Source organism: Schistosoma haematobium, chromosome 2 (genome assembly GCF_000699445.3).
Source record: "Schistosoma haematobium chromosome 2, whole genome shotgun sequence".
NCBI classification, from domain to species: domain Eukaryota; kingdom Metazoa; phylum Platyhelminthes; class Trematoda; order Strigeidida; family Schistosomatidae; genus Schistosoma; species Schistosoma haematobium.
The window spans coordinates 25,925,332-25,942,026 of record NC_067197.1 but is presented as its reverse complement, the minus strand read 5'-3'; the positions used below and the strand labels follow the sequence as shown (position 1 = coordinate 25,942,026).

General features: G+C 29.2%; 1 protein-coding gene across 1 annotated transcript in view; it reads left to right on the top strand.

The window, feature by feature from the left end:
- MS3_00010796 (uncharacterized protein) overlaps positions 1 to 16,386 on the top strand; it is a 54,347-nt gene extending 37,961 nt beyond the window's left edge. The window contains exons 2-4 of the mRNA XM_035730822.2: positions 8,773 to 9,034; positions 10,894 to 13,723; positions 15,553 to 16,386. Coding sequence (XP_035585495.1) covers positions 8,773 to 9,034; positions 10,894 to 13,723; positions 15,553 to 15,593 — 3,133 coding nt within the window. The 3' untranslated portion in view covers positions 15,594 to 16,386. The remainder of the gene's footprint in view (positions 1 to 8,772; positions 9,035 to 10,893; positions 13,724 to 15,552) is intronic.
- The last annotated feature ends 309 nt before the right edge of the window (positions 16,387 to 16,695 follow it).

Sequence of the window (16,695 nt, the reverse complement as noted above, 5' to 3'; positions counted from 1 at the left end):
TTTCTTTTGGATGCAAAGCTCTGGCTTTTTGATCCAAATAGCAATTGCTTCAGCAGTCTGCAATATTATTATTTAATTCGTAAGTTTTGTTGAAATAATGAACAGTCAAATATGTGAGTTTATTGCTTTAATTTGCTTAAATTTATTCCTATTACTGGTTTAATATAACTTTTTTTTTATATTTGATCACACCTTAAATAAATATGATTGGGAAAATTTAATGTAGTTCATTACATTGTTATAGAGCAAAATCTATAAACTTACTCTGGTGATAAGATTAACATTTTCGTTAGATTCTCTTAGTAATCTCATTAAACACTAAAATGTTACTTTGTTTGTTGTTTTTAAAAAAAATATTTTGTACCATTGATAATTTATCTAAAGGTCGGATTCCCTCTGTAAGTCATATCACATGATTTAGTTGACAACTAGTCATATATTCGTACTTTAAAGCATAAGTTAATCAAGTGATGATTGTACAAAATATCTTCAACTAAACTAAATAGATTAGTACACATTATATCATATTTAAGCTCTAAACGTTTTATTTTTCTTGATTACTTTTAACACTGAAATTGATAAACATGAAATTGTCTTTTGTTGGAGTTTTGTGCTCTGAGCTGAATGGTTTGGTCGTGGAGCTTTCATCGTTCACCTGAGCTACAAATCTTTTCCACCATCTCAAAATTGTCTTTTAAAATAAAAATATTTCGACTTCATTTACTACAGTAAAACCAAATGGAAACTGATTGATAATATCAATCAATTTATATCTCAACATTGTTGTCTCGAGTTAATAATCTCTTCACAAAATACATCGAACATAAGATTAGTTACTTGTTTCATATTGTTCAGCATTTAAAGATGATCAAATATTGTCATTAAGTTTCATTGTGATCACTATTCCAAGTCACTGAAATATCATGTAACGCTTTAAAAGGACGAGAACTTTGTCCAAATGTGATATTTTTAGTAGTTAAAGTAATTTATCTTGTAGAAAATGTTCGATTTGTTTTCTTTGGTTATTTTGTCTTCCGGTTTGCATAAAACTAGGCGAAGTGATTTACTGGATTGTGGACGACATATAATCCTAGTAACCGTAATATTCTATTTGTGATTTATAGTGTGTCCTTTATATGTGATAGAATAATCCGTTTATTGATTTCTACATATGATTTTGTGTTTATTGATAAGTCTGGTGAACATGTGTTGATGAAATAGTGTAGATAGCCGTTCTTTATCTCCTTTCTCCGTGTGGCAAGTGTACAGTTTGTATTCAGTTGATTCTGGGGATTATTCATAAAGTAGGATATTTTTCACCTTTTATAATTGGAAGAAATAAGTGGGAACTGAGGATCTCGTTTCCACTTTTTTTGATATTTATAAATGTTTTATAAGAAATCATGGTAGGTCTGATCTTTATAATACACTTTAAACATGTATCACTTGATATCAGACATATAGGTCACGCCTACTCTATACTGGTGACAACTGAGCTTCTGTGGGTCATATATACTGCATACTGACTGAACACTCAGTCATAGATTATGATAAAGATTATTAAAACAAGTATGCTCGAACGAAAAATTGTTAAATTTTTTTTCTTTACCCGGATAAGTACACCTATGAATAAGTCCTTATCTCATGAAAGAAATCAATCATTAAAGGATGGTTTTAAAAGAGCTATAAATTACTGAGGAATTGGTTTTACATATAAATTCTTTTAAAATGATCATTATGCAACGTATTATTAAGCAAATCTGTCAAATACAGTAATAAAGAATGTATGGTGACCAACATTTATACTCCGTATTTTATTCTCGTTTAGCATGCGATTCAATTTGTCTGCATTTTTTACACAAGCTGTAGCATTGGTTTAAGGTCACTGGGAATGTACATATCTGTCAGTAGTCAGATTTCATTGTTATAAAGCATAATTAATGTATGTACAGAAGTTTTTAAAAAACAATTTAAATAATTCTTTTTGCTTATGAATGATTGAGTTCGACGTAAATCACTAGAAACTTCAATGAATATCAGAAATCATTACTGTTTAATAAACATCGAACGAATATTAGTTTAAAAGTATTTTTTCTATTTCTATTTCTGTTCAATGTATTGAAATATTCAGGTTTGAAAGGTAAGGAATTTCATTCTTTAAAAGACAAGTAAATATTAAGATTGCTTTTATTAGAAACACATCCTATAATCATTGACCATCTTATATCTTGTTACATAGAATCTGACAAGAAATATGAATGTCTATTGTTCAGGTTTATGAAATACTTGAATTTTGTGAGTAATCTAAATGATATTTAATTTTGAACAAACAGTTTATTTCAGTTTAAAGACTAAATAACCTCAATTAAAATATTTGTCACTAATCTTCATAAGAAAGCAAATCACTAGTCTATTACTACATATAAATTACATGACATTCTGGGATTAGCTATTTTAATTAGAATTCACCTATCATACCCCTTGGTCTTTTCTATAATCCATGCTATTAAATCAATTTGTTTTTACAATAAGTCGAAATGATTTCTAAAGGTAGTACATACAAAATCTTTTATTCATCTGTTATTTAACAGAAGTGATTGCAATTCCGCATTTATATGTCATTTAGATAATGATTTTTGAGTACCAGTATTTGATGAAAATCTATTTATTGTCCTCTTGTGTAAATAATACTTTCTTAAAAGTACTCTTGAAGCAAAACTACTAAGACATTCATATTATAAAACTCAGTAATAATGGACAAAACTTTTATTTCAACGCCCAAGTACGCAAAAACTTCCTCTTGTACCAAAGCCCGATCGTCGAGTGTGGTTTAGTCTTTGCTCACTGTATCTTGCTTCTTCGCCTGTAAATGTTAAGGCTTATTTCTGTAGGAGCCGCTAATATACTGTTAGTATTTGTCTCCATTTATTGCTATCATACGGTACAGTGTTCAACTTTAAAGTCCTGCTTTTGGTAAAGCAAATGATGAAAGTAATATATTCATATCCTTCTTGAATGATAATAATTTAACCAGATTATTCGTTTTTCAAACTTGTTTTAAACAATAAATGGATTTAAAGTACACATTGATAAGGAATAGTTTCTACGAAAATTTTATGAGTTGAAAACCTATTCATAATTATACACCAAATGAATTACATTTTTATATCCATGTTTTTAAGTCAATAAACTTCACTTTCATTTGCGGTTTTATATTTGACTCAATTCTAAATGGTAGATTTAACTGTTCTTAACAATTATTGTTATTAATGGACTGGTGGATAAAGAAATCGAATGTTATTTTAATACAATCTAGCTTGTGTTTAGGTAATGAACTGTCGAACTTTGTTGATCTATGCATTTTATTTTGTTAACCCTAAACAGTTAATAAGCGAGAAACACCATTCAAACTCTATTTAATAGTTTACAGATTTATACTACTTATCAGTAGGTACTTTACAGTTCTTAGTTTATTCCAATGATTTGTTGTTATACAGCAGCATGTGCAACCGCTTATGAACAGATTAAAAGTTTGTATAAACCTCCAACGGTCTAAAGTCACACTTTTTTTCTTTGTAGATTTAATTGTTTGAATTGTAAAATCATTCATAGGTTGACTGATTTAACGGTAATTTCTGTCTATGGTACTGAATTGCATAAATTTCATTACCGAAATTTAAGCTTCCTATAGATTTTAAATAGGCATTACTAATGGATGTTAACAAACCAAAGCTTAAGTAATATATCTGTCTACTGACTTCCCTTGACTATTTAACAATTTATATTTCTATAGAAAAACATTATTCCATAAAGAAAGTCATTGTAGCACTTGAATGGTCTAATCAAGTAGAAATAAACGAAAAGCAAATAAAATATTTAGTGGATTTTACTATTTTTTTCGTTAATATAATGAGAACTATGATAACCACTAGCTGAAAAGTGAAATTAAGATAATAAGATAAGAACACTAATGAGTTCCTTTGTGGTGAGTAGTGTCAACTTATCTAATCATTTATGATGATGGAATTCACTCAATCAAGTTTCATTGAGTTCATTGTGAACACAGACAACATTGTGGTTCACTTTCATTAACGCTAACTAGTTGAAGACTATTGGTCACAATGAAGCTTGTTTGACAAAATTCGACCAACCTTAAGGACAAAACGAAATTATACTAATTACTACTTGGTGATCGAGTTATGTAAACACTTCGGTTCCTTAGTAAGTTAGTTACACCCCGGATATCTCATCAAGTAACGTTCCTAGATGTGACATGGAATGACAAAAGTTGAGTTCCCTAAGACGACATTAATTTTCTTGAGATTTCTGCAAGAAACACATGTTCATATCAATACAAATACATTATATATCTAATCACTTTTGACAAATCTAATTAAAAGAAACAGAGATCTTGTAGACTCCTAATAAATGATTTGATGACAAATTTCGAAATAAATTTGCTTTTTCAAAGTTCAAAGATTTATAAGTCGAAAAAATTATCAAAAATGTAAGTTCCCTGGTTTCTGACTAATTATATATGTATATGGATTATTATCTAATCCAGAAGGTTGTTCGTCATATCCAAACAGATCTACAATTACACATCTGGTAAGTACTGATCGATATAAGTGCCAGACACATTAAATTCTTTAGCATACTCATATTTCTTTTATTTACACTTTTCTTGTTTACTTAGCATCTGCACTCAATGAAACGCAAAAATGTAATTTTTGTCATTTAAACACAAAAAATTTGCGGTTAATTATCCATGTATCTTCCCTCATAATTGTTATGATCTGTTGATCCATATAATAATAGGGATATTATCTTAGACGCTATGTACTTGGATTTTAATCAGATTAAATTTGAAAAAGTAACTCATATAGCCTGTCTGCAAAATTCGTCAAATATTTTAGGCCAGTAATGACAATATGTTAACTAATTATCTTATTGATAAAACTGATATCGATAATAAAAATTATGTGATAACATTTGAGATTTTAAAACTTAGTGTTGTCTGTCATTGTTATGTTTGCTGAATGCTTGACTGACTTGTGTTTGGTACTAAAATACCAAAGTTGACGACGCATAGTGAAAACACAAAGATTGATAATATTGATTTGTTTTATCCTGGAAATAAGTCCATAATACCGGCCTTTGTGTTATCATCATGCGTCGTCAACCTAGACGTTTCAATATCAAGCACAAGTCAGTTAAGCATTCAGCAAAATAGCAGTGACAGACAAAACATTTCGGTTCGTATTAGTTGTTTGAATATGATTACTTTCTTTTCAATAGCGTGAAAACAAGTAATCTACTTCGTTTTTGTGTATGGTTTATAAGTACTGTAAGTCAGGGATCCCTACAAACTTTAAGTCCCAGTTGCCTTCTGTTACCTCAGCCCATCAGAACACTATTGCGTTACATCTATTTAATGACTAAGTATATTATTATTAATGGCTTTATTCAATATTATATTTTGGTACAATATAGAATTCTCAACACAAGGTATTTCAACAAGTTTCTTTTACGAAAAACAAAAAACAAAGACAAAAAGGGAAGGAAAAATGGTCGAAAAAAAAGTACATAGATAAAATGATTAAAATGTAATAAGTTCATATGTATTTAATTTATATTTCCCTAATGACTACTTCTCATAAGCTTATTTCCTTTCAGTTCGTTCAAACTGTTCAGTTTAATATTCGTCTAGTATCTTCACAACTCAACTCTTTTAATTGAGATCAACGAAGAAATTTCTCTTTTTGACGAAATCATTTACTTAAGCTCACATTCGTATATATAGTTATATGGAAAATATATATCTAAAGAAGGATAGAAAAGATTGCATCATAAAATGGATTCGAGAATAAATAACAAATGAGGTTAACGTACTAATCAAGGGGTAAGGACGAAAATAGTTTCTGGGTCAGATAATAGGCCAATTGACAGATATGAAGAAAAGCGACAAACACAAAGGTCATAATAATAATCTGAATAATAATCAAGAAAACTTGTATAAGGTAATAAGAATAAATGGAAAAATAATCAAAAAACGAAGAATATCTGAGCGAACACCTTATTACATATTATGTTCACACAACTATCTTATTATTATTATCTCAATTGACGAGATTAAATTCTCCTACTATGCATTTTATTCACACAAAATTTTTCGCATTTTCATCTTTGCTATAATACTATTCTCTACTTATTGTGACTGAACACTTTACTCCAAATCATCCTGACCTTTATTGAATGACCTTTCTAATTTGTCAAATATTACAATTTTGAATTATATATGTATCGTAACAGATGCAAACGTTCACCATTTTTAACATATAACATTGCCAAATTCATTAATTATGGACTTATAACTGTAGAGCCTGATGATGAAGTTACTGAAAACAATTGTTTACTCAAATATTCTTCATTTCTTAAATACTCTACGGCGATTTTTAAACTACAAAATAATCATTTGAAAAAATCAATAATAATCAAATAAAAGCGCGGAAAAAAGGAAAAAACCAGAAACATACCCATTAAGGGAATTAGGGCCAACGAAGGATGAGAGTTTGGACGGATCGTTTCTGCATGCAAAGTTCGGGCTTAAGTTCGTAGATTTCCAATGCCTTAACAGTGCATAAAATATTGATTTGACAGCCCTTCGATCATTTTATTAATCTGTGGTTTAATACAGCCGAATGCATGGTGTTACTCGACTAAATAAATGAATATCTGTCGGCAGAGAAAAATTTCTTAATGGACTCATTTTACTTAATTTTTGACTATCATGTTAGCGAAATATAAACTAGAAATATACTGTTACACTAAGAAGGTTGGATTAAAGTTTTAATGTTGGTTTGTATTAAAAGATCATAAAAATATGTTTTTGTCAATATATATCACAACGTTATCAAATTATCAGAAGGGGTTTTGTGGAGATTTTAATAATTTCAATAGTTGAAATCATGAGTCAATTGAATCTAGACCACCATGGAAGCACTGCTGAGAAGTCCCATACTAGGACGAAACGGCCGTCCAGTGCTTCCAAGTCTTCCATAGTGGTCTAGCTTCAAATGACTCATGATTTCAACTATTGTTATTATATTAGCTCACTATCACATTGCTACTACTTAACAACAGATGAAAATATCATCAAATAGATGTTTCTTTCACTTCAAGAGTTTTTCAACTGTTATAACTCATCATATGTTTCATGTTGAAATAAATGTTATCAACTTAATTGACATTTATTTATTACAGATGATATAAATAATTTTTGTTCGTATTCATTAATCATTTCCAATAAAATCGTAGATTAAAAAGTGGCTTGAAGAATAGATTAAAAGTATTTTACCACGTAATTCGTTTATAATGTTAAGTGAATACTAATAGACATTTCTTAATCTATATCAAGTTCATCAAAGCGATAATGTCAATCGGTTAATAATGAAAAAAATAAAGCATTAATGATACATATCTTAGATTATAATACGTAATGTTCAATATTAACCCAAGCACTTATGATGTGTACATATATTTTATTAATGACTTAAACATTAACCGTAATATTCCATGTGTTAAATGGTTTCAACGGTAGACAAATGTAACCCTAATTTGTACAATATCCAAAACTTCATAATAACTAATAATCTTTTAAAATGTCAATACCTATCAATATATTACATAAAGATTCAACAGTTCTAAACTTATCTAGTATTTAAAAAATAGTAAAAGTAATCCTATGGAATAATAATCAGTCACTAATATACTGTGGTCGTATTACCTCAGTAATTCATTCCTACATGAAAACAGTAGAATAATTATGACATCTTTAAATATTCAGAGAACTTAACAACAGGCAGTATTAGATAGTTATTTTAGACCCGCTTGAAACTTTTCTCTAGTCTGAATCAACGATTCTCCAAAAAGCAGATTCCATTTACACACAAACCCCAAAAGAAGATTATTAGATTTCACAGGGAACACTGAAATCTACTAGTTGGTATTTCAAATTCGGTCAGTCTGTGATACACCACAAATTCCAGCTAGTATTATTGATGAGTTCCTGTGAACCTATCAGTTTGTTTCACTCCACAATTCATTACCTATCACTAGAGCTTTAAATGTAAATATTGTTAATTTGTTCCTAGTTTTCATTGCTTCTTTATTTGGTGCCATTTCTTGATGAAAATTCTCTTCAAGCTGTACTAAATATTCATAAAGTTTCCTTTTTTGAAAACAATCCATAGATTCTAATATACATAATGTGAAGCTCATTTTTGTGGTATCTCGAAGGTACGATACTCATCAGTCAATCTCTACACATTCAATCAACACATGCCGTTCAGTTTCTGCTGCATATTACTTTCTCAGATTCGTTGATATTCTTAAATGGTTTTAACTATCTGTGACCCATTGATATGACTGATTTTCGAGTATATCAATCAAACGAGAATATTAGCGCTATTGAACTCAGAAAAAAGAATACAGTGAACTAGTGTCGCATCATTTGTTTTGACCCACTGACCTAGCTAAATACTGATTGTTAAAATATAACTAGATTCACTGCCTAATAACTCAGACCTTGTATATAGCAATTACAATTCATACTTTTCTAGAAGATTTATGTTAAGTTAGTCACTTAAGGAGTAGATACTAAACTACTTTTGTATCTTGAGTGGTTTTAATGTTATTTGTAAGATTTTATTTTCACTAACCTGGATTTATATTTATCTCCTTTTTACATATTTTATTTTTTTTGCTAAACAGGTTTTCAATCGACTTAATCTCTGATTATTTAGCTTTTGACCCAACTATACTGAGTGAACAAGATAGAACTGATGAATGTGAACTGCCAATTGTTGAAACACAACCATTGCAAATATTAATAGAAACAACTGGTAGCTGGGATATTAATGCTAATTCACCAGAGACTAGTACGTCATCACATGGCAGTTCAGCGAAACGATTTGGTTTTCGTGCCAATGAAAATTTTGTATGCAGAGTTGTCATTAAAACTGAATATTATGTTGTAAGTTTCTTCCATACGCAATTTACTTTCGATGTAACTTTTATTTTACATGACATCATAAATGCGTGCTCTACTTCCTCTACTCAATATAGATCATGTATTTTGGGTAGTGGATATCAGATACTTCCAAAACTCGTATTTAACGTTACCTGTAAATCTTTTTCTGATTTTGTTTGTAATGCAGTGTTGATGTTCATACTGAGGCTCGAACTAGCGCACATCGTCCAAAGAGTTAATATTATCGACAAAGATATTGAAACAACAGAACTACCAACTTACTCAGAAGTCTTAGTATTTATTATTAGTTGTATGTGTTTGCATTTTTATAGTGCTTATTATTGTGTCATAGGCGTCTGCTGGGTACTGGCTCGTAAATGGTACTAAAAATAACCCCAAATTTGACGACTTGTAGTGAACACAAAAACTGCTGATATGGATCCACCTGATTCTGGGTATAAGTCAGAATGATACGTGAATACATGTTACAATTAGAAGTATTTGAATTATAGTACAAACTAAGAATCCCAGAAATAATGCAATTTAACCAGGAAGTAATAGATGAGCACGAACAAACGTATTGTATTTGGAATTCGAAATAAAGCAGTCAACAAGTACAAAGGAATCATTATTTCATGCAAATACCACAATACACCACTTTTACATTACTTACCGTCAGGTTAGAAGTCAGATTTGTATAAATTAAACTGAGTAGTATTTAATATCCATTATTCATTAACTTTATGTATGCACGCATATTTACGACATCATACAACTAAGCATCTACAAATTACATCATTACTACTTCGCAGGATGTGAATACATGTTACAGACTATTGAATATTCAGGGCTAATTATATTTTGAATGGTGGATAGGAATAAAGCCCAGAATGGAGGTACATTCAGACGATGGGTTTCACATAAGAAGAAACATACGTTATGGATTCTTCTGATAAAGCTTCCCGAAAAATGATAAATTTGTAAGCGCAAATAGTGTGCAGACGTCCATTTAAGGAACGTGTTTGACAAAAAAGGGTAATCAGTCCGTTTTTGAAGATTAACAGTGTGAAACTAAAAGCCTTTATAATTAATATTAAATAAAACGTGTACCTGATGAATCATCTAATTTTTCAGTATTTCATTTACATAATATTATGTAAAATCAGTTAGCCACATTTAAACTATTCAGAAATACATTAATTTATTGGAGGAAACTAATTCCGGTACATGAGCAAAAAATCTAGAAAACGTTCAACTGATAATCTTTCTGTAATTCGGAACCGACCAGAAAAAAACTGTCATATATTTTGAGAACAGTTCATATACCAATCACGGTCAATGTATATTGCTGACACACCAGTGTAGAACCCATGTATAGTAGTTTTTAGATGAAGAAATGTTTACATTCTGTTCGATAAGTTAATTGTTTTTGAGAATTTAATTCACTATGGAGTTATGAATACACAATGCTAAAGAGTCCCAGACTTAATTGAAACGTCTATTAACCATTTCTTGATTATCAATAGTTCCACAACTATTATTAGTATGTGAATAAAACCATCTTCAAATAGAAGGAATCTTCACAAATCAACTAACTGAACCGTAATACTTGTTAGAATAATTATAATAAGTTGCATCCGGAAAACTGACTGCACAATAATAATAGCAACAATGTCAATGTATTGGTTAATTAAAAAAGGATAAGGCTGCTTCTACAATAATGAGTTAGATAAAATTGTACGTGTGGTCACTTAAGACAAATATTCAGTTTTCTTTCAACTATAGATATCAACCATTATTATAGTCGTAAAATGTTAGGAAATTATCTTGTACTGTTTTCTATCTTTAATTTTTTTTTTCAGGTTTATCTAAACGATATGATGTTATCGAACTCTGAACACTTAGTTCCTGTAGGCTCTATTAACGGTTTTGCAATCGATGGTGACTCAGCCATTTCAACTATATTATTTGGTGACTTAAATGCCATTGAAAAATACAATTCTAAACATATCGTACAACATGTTCAGTCAAACAATCCAAAAATTATTGAATGTCGACTAACGTCTGATGACTTATTAGCTACTGTTTTATTCAACGATAGTGAAGAACATTCAGAAACTTACGATGACTTCAGTGATAACCATGTTAAGAATAATAATATCAAAATCAATGTTTTTACTGGTGTTGAACATAACACTAAACAAGATGATATTTCCAATGGGGAATTTACAATTAAAGAGAATCATTTAGATAGAGAAGAAACATTGGAAGATACATGTACACAAAATTTAAAAACAGGAAATACCGGTTTTTTGTGCAATGCATCAAATTTACTTCACTCTAACAGTGAATTAATAAGTCAGTGTCATGACAATAATACAAACAATTTTGTAATTAATAATAACAATCAAAAGTTAAGCAATTCTAGCAAACTAATTAGAGCTTCATCATATCAATTAGTATTTGATGTAGACAGTGATTCAAATGAAGAAATAGACCGAAACGATGAAGTAAATGAAACATCAATAAAAACTGTTAATCTATCTTTATTCAATCAGACAAGAGCTAAAAGTATTCAAAATCTATTTCATTTTCATCATAATCATTATGATAATTTTGATCATATAAATAAATTTATTCATGAATCACAACTATTAATATCCGAAGATCAAGGCAATAACATTGATCGTTTAAAAGATACACTAAATATCTCAATGAATAATTTAATATGTCAGAACAAATCACTAGAATCAAAAGATTTTAATGAAGTGAGTGACTCAAATCAATTATCTGGAAAATTTCCAACATCACAACTATTAGGACTGGTAAGAGAAGAATTTGAATTGGATCAAAATAATGAAGGCAATTTAGAAAGTATTCAAACTAATAGGAGCAAGTTAAAACAAGAAAATCCGGTTGTTAAAAATACAAATGGAGTATCTTGTCATATGGATTATATGTCTAATTTTGTTAAATCAATAAACAATTTAACAGAAGATAGATCAGAACTAACTGGAAGTACAATGTTGAATGGTGAAAAAATAAATGTAGTAAGTAATCGAACAAGCGAAACTATGAATTTATTAGATAATCAAGATCATAAAGAACATATTATGCCAAAAGAATTAAACAGTATGACATGTGAGTCAAAAATACCCGTATTCAGAAATAATTCATCCAATAAACATACACCTAGTTTAATAACTAATGGATTACAAGAAGTCAAATTTAAACCTTTAAAATCAGCCCGTAAAGGCAGATTTCATCCACACGAAACTGATTCAAATCCAGATGACTGTTCAGTTTTATCCTGCTCAGATAAACAAGGACTAATCCATTCTAGAATTCCACAACCCTTATGTTTAATACCTAATAGTAATAGCAGTAATAATATAGATAAGTCACATAATGGTAGTCAACAATTACCAATAAATGAATCGTCGATAAAACCTGATTGCAACAAATATCCAACCAATAAGCATTCTATTAATGGTATGTCAAAATCAGAAGTTCAAAATGATTCAATTGCGAAGCTTAATACCAATAAAAATATAATTAATCGAAATCCATTAAAATCAAGTCAGTCTGTTAATAATCGAAAATCTTATCCATTATTAAGTAATGATATGAAATCATTTAGTAACCCGGTGAAAAATGGCACTGATTCTGTAAAAGCATCCTCAATGAACAAATCACCGACAAAATTCACATCTTTATCGTCATCATCTTTGTCATCTCCATCATCACAACCATCAACAACGTCGTCCTCTTTATCATCATTGTCAACAAAACTATGCTCGAATTCAGTTGCAAAACCATTATTACGTTCAAATGGATTAAAAAGTCGAAAACAGAAACTCATTGAAACCAATAATAAATCAACAAATGATCGACAACAAGAAAGTTTAATGAATGAAAATCTTGCTAAAATCGATTCGACAACAAAATTCACGTCTACAAATGATATATCATTGAGTTCAATTTCAACTGATCGAAAACAGAAAGATTATTTGAATGTATTCAATCAATCAATAAGTCAACAGTGTAAGTTAACTAACCAAGTCAATTCAACAACCACAAAATTCAAGGAAAGGGATCAGTCAGTACTATCTAACGGACTACTACCTTGTTTAAATGATAAAGAACTGATAAATTGTACACAACCATTATGTGAAAATAAGTATATTTTAAACAAGGTCAGTAATAATTCTACCACTACTGATAATAATAAAATGGACAAATTTAAAGATTGCGTAAAACAAGAAAACGGATTGCACAATGAATATTTAACATTGAATGATCAATCCAATGTAAATCACAATCATGATTCTAGAAATGATGTAAAAAAGCATTTAAATGGTAACATGATAACGATGAAATCAAAATTAACAGGGATTGATGAGATTAACAATTCAAATAATTTACAATCTATTCAAAATAATTATACAGACAACACTAGTATTCATATTCATGATGAGATGACGTTAAATGTGAAAGAAAATAATGATAATTATTTGCCTGCTTCAATAATATCATCATGTACACAGTCAATGACCAATTCAATCACAAACACGCCGGGAATATCTAAGACGTCAACAATATTGACCGAATCAACAACAAATGGTGGTTTATGCTGTGAGAAAAATAAAAATTCTAAAAAATTTATACAATCCCCTAAAAAATGGTTAACCCGTAAGTTATCCATGATTAAAAAAAAACAATGAAGTAGAAAATAATTTATGTGTGCACAGTACATCATTATCAAGTTGATTGCAATATATACAAAACCGGTACACATTTACTGACACGTTAAATAAACAGTTTATATTGGATAACTGTTTACCAATGACTGATTATTTATCTATGACATTTAATTACAGGTTAAATGTGATATGTATACAATTATTTATAGCAAGTCTTTCATCTACATAATTGGTTCATTGCATGAGAACCTACTCTTTGCTGTTGAAACATATTCATGTCAAGAGAATCTCATATGATATTAGAACGCAGAAAACAAACTGTTCACAGTGCAAAACTGTAAACTTTTTATTAGTGAAAACTCTTATTACTCAGCATGCCATTGACCTTTTTGGTTTATTTTAATATGAAAATAGTAACACGAGTATAATAAAACTCATAATGACCAATAAATCTGTCTTAGGTGTTATTTGGGTGCAAACTTCAAAAATTACTATAATGTGAAAAGAATGACAGCATTTAACTGACAGCCTAAGTGTGGTATGAGATCTTTTGGAAATAAAATATTGTAAATATCATTGCACTGTGTATGAGTGTTTACGAATATATCCGGATTGAATGAATTTACACATCTTTGCAAACGCCCAACAGTGATGAAAATTTAGGCTTAAAACTACAAACTCCAATCTGAATATCGAACAGCTGGATAAAATAAGTAGGGAGTCCTGTCTTGACCTGAATTCCAAGTCGAGAATTTTGCTAGACGGATACTTAATTTTTCATTCCAAACTGTTTGTCCTAATACTACAATTACAAAAAATATAGCCTGATCTGTGGTGGAAAATAAATGATATTGCTTGAATTACTATTTATGAGCCGATTATCAGGAGTGCTTAGTAGTTAAGGTATTCGATTTTCAGCTACTAAACCTGTTTCGAACCCAGCTCCTCCTGCTTTGATTTGCGCAGATGGATAGTATTATCAGCCTTCACATATGGTATGACGTATTGCCAAGAAACTGGTGAATAAATGTATCTTAATATTTTATTTAGCCTAATTTAGTTTAGATGATTGATATTCGTACAGTTTATACCAATGCTAAATATTTCTGGTACAAATCTCTGGTTAAGGAGAGGTTTTCCCATAATTGGAGATGTAGCTAATTGATAATTAACGATAGATAGAAAATCTAATTTAGATGCTGTATTCCCTACACATTTTCTCCACTTGCTCAATAATAAACAAATTACGCAATTGTACTAAACAGCTGTATGCTTCGTACCCCTATTCTCACCTTCATCGATAAAATTAGATTAGCATTAGGAAGTTATATATAGACGTTATTATTATCTTTGTTATTTAACAAAAACATTTGCTTGACCAAGAAATTTGTTTTTATACTCCTTACTTAAAAACATACATTTCATCAGCTAGAAAATTGCAAAATTTAGCAGTAAGCACAAGAAAATTACATTCGCAGGAAATACTGAGGCTCGAATTTTATGCATTTGAGTATCGACCAACTGTCAACTTAATTGACAGAACTATAGTTTCAGGTTGATTAACTTTAAAGACTCCTAAACTTTGAAGATAAAAGCTACCATACCTAAACATTTATTATGGTTTAGAAAATAGATGTAGCTTATGTAAATCACATTCCTCACAGCTTGTTGTAATCAGTGAATTCTCAAAAAAATTGAATAAATACCAACAATAACTACAACAAATTCTATGTGAGAAAATGTCGAATTTACAACACCACCATAATAATAAATTATTTATTCTTTCATCTACTTATTTTTTTCTGTTTACTATGACAGCACAAACAAGTCTACAGAGAGAAAACAAACAAACGATATAAATGTTAGAAGCGCCCTATTTTTTGTACAAAAGAAAAGTTGATGATAATAATGACATAATAGAAATAAACAAAAAGGAAGAATAAAAATGTCAATCAATAAATAAACAAAAATTCCGAAATATTTCAATAAGAATCAACTTAGAAGTCAGAATATCATAAAACCATTTATGATATTGAAACTTTTAATACGAAACTCATTTTATATATCTATATATTTTACCAAATGATGACAATAGTAATAATAATAATAATAATATGAGATTTGAAAAGTGTCATTATTTTTGTTTGAAACTATAAACAACAATTTATTTCACACACTCATTCATCATTCATTCAAGTTTATTTTTTATTAATCAACCAAACTAGTAGAGAAGAAAGAAAGAAAAAACATATTTACACAATCTCATTAATTTATAAAATTTCACTTTGTATTTTCTAGTTGACATTTTAAAGAAAGGCAAATTTTTCGATACATATTTTTCTATGGAAGTTAAAATTGAATTTTCTAAATATTAAACAAGGAACACTCTATATATATATATATATATATATATATATATATATATATATATATATATATATATATACCAGCTATTATTCAGGAGACTCGATTAACATTGTTAAATATTCAGTTAGTTTTACAGGTTTATATTGTGATTTGTAAGTGTAATCAAAAGGAATGTAAAGATTTTCTTTTTACTACTTATAAAATTTAGACCTAATAGAATTACCTTTTATATTATAAATGTTATAAATATTCAGTTTTATATTGTTTGTGAATAAAAGTCTATTCATATTTTATTCTTTATTATTCGTGCGAATTCTTAAATAAATAAATAAGTTAAAAGATACTTTGATAGGAAATATCTGTCGTGCTCCACCTATTTCAGTCTGAGTAATTGGGTAGTATCACTTACCTTTACATATAAAGTGTGGTTCAACATCGAGTACGCGAATCTGTACTTGACAACTTGCATTGTCATTTTTTTTATTCACTAATACTTGTATTATTAAAGCTGATACATAAGCACGAGCATTTCACTTGAGTGACAATGCATTACTCTTTTATAATGCCCATACAATTTACTGAAAATACAAAACA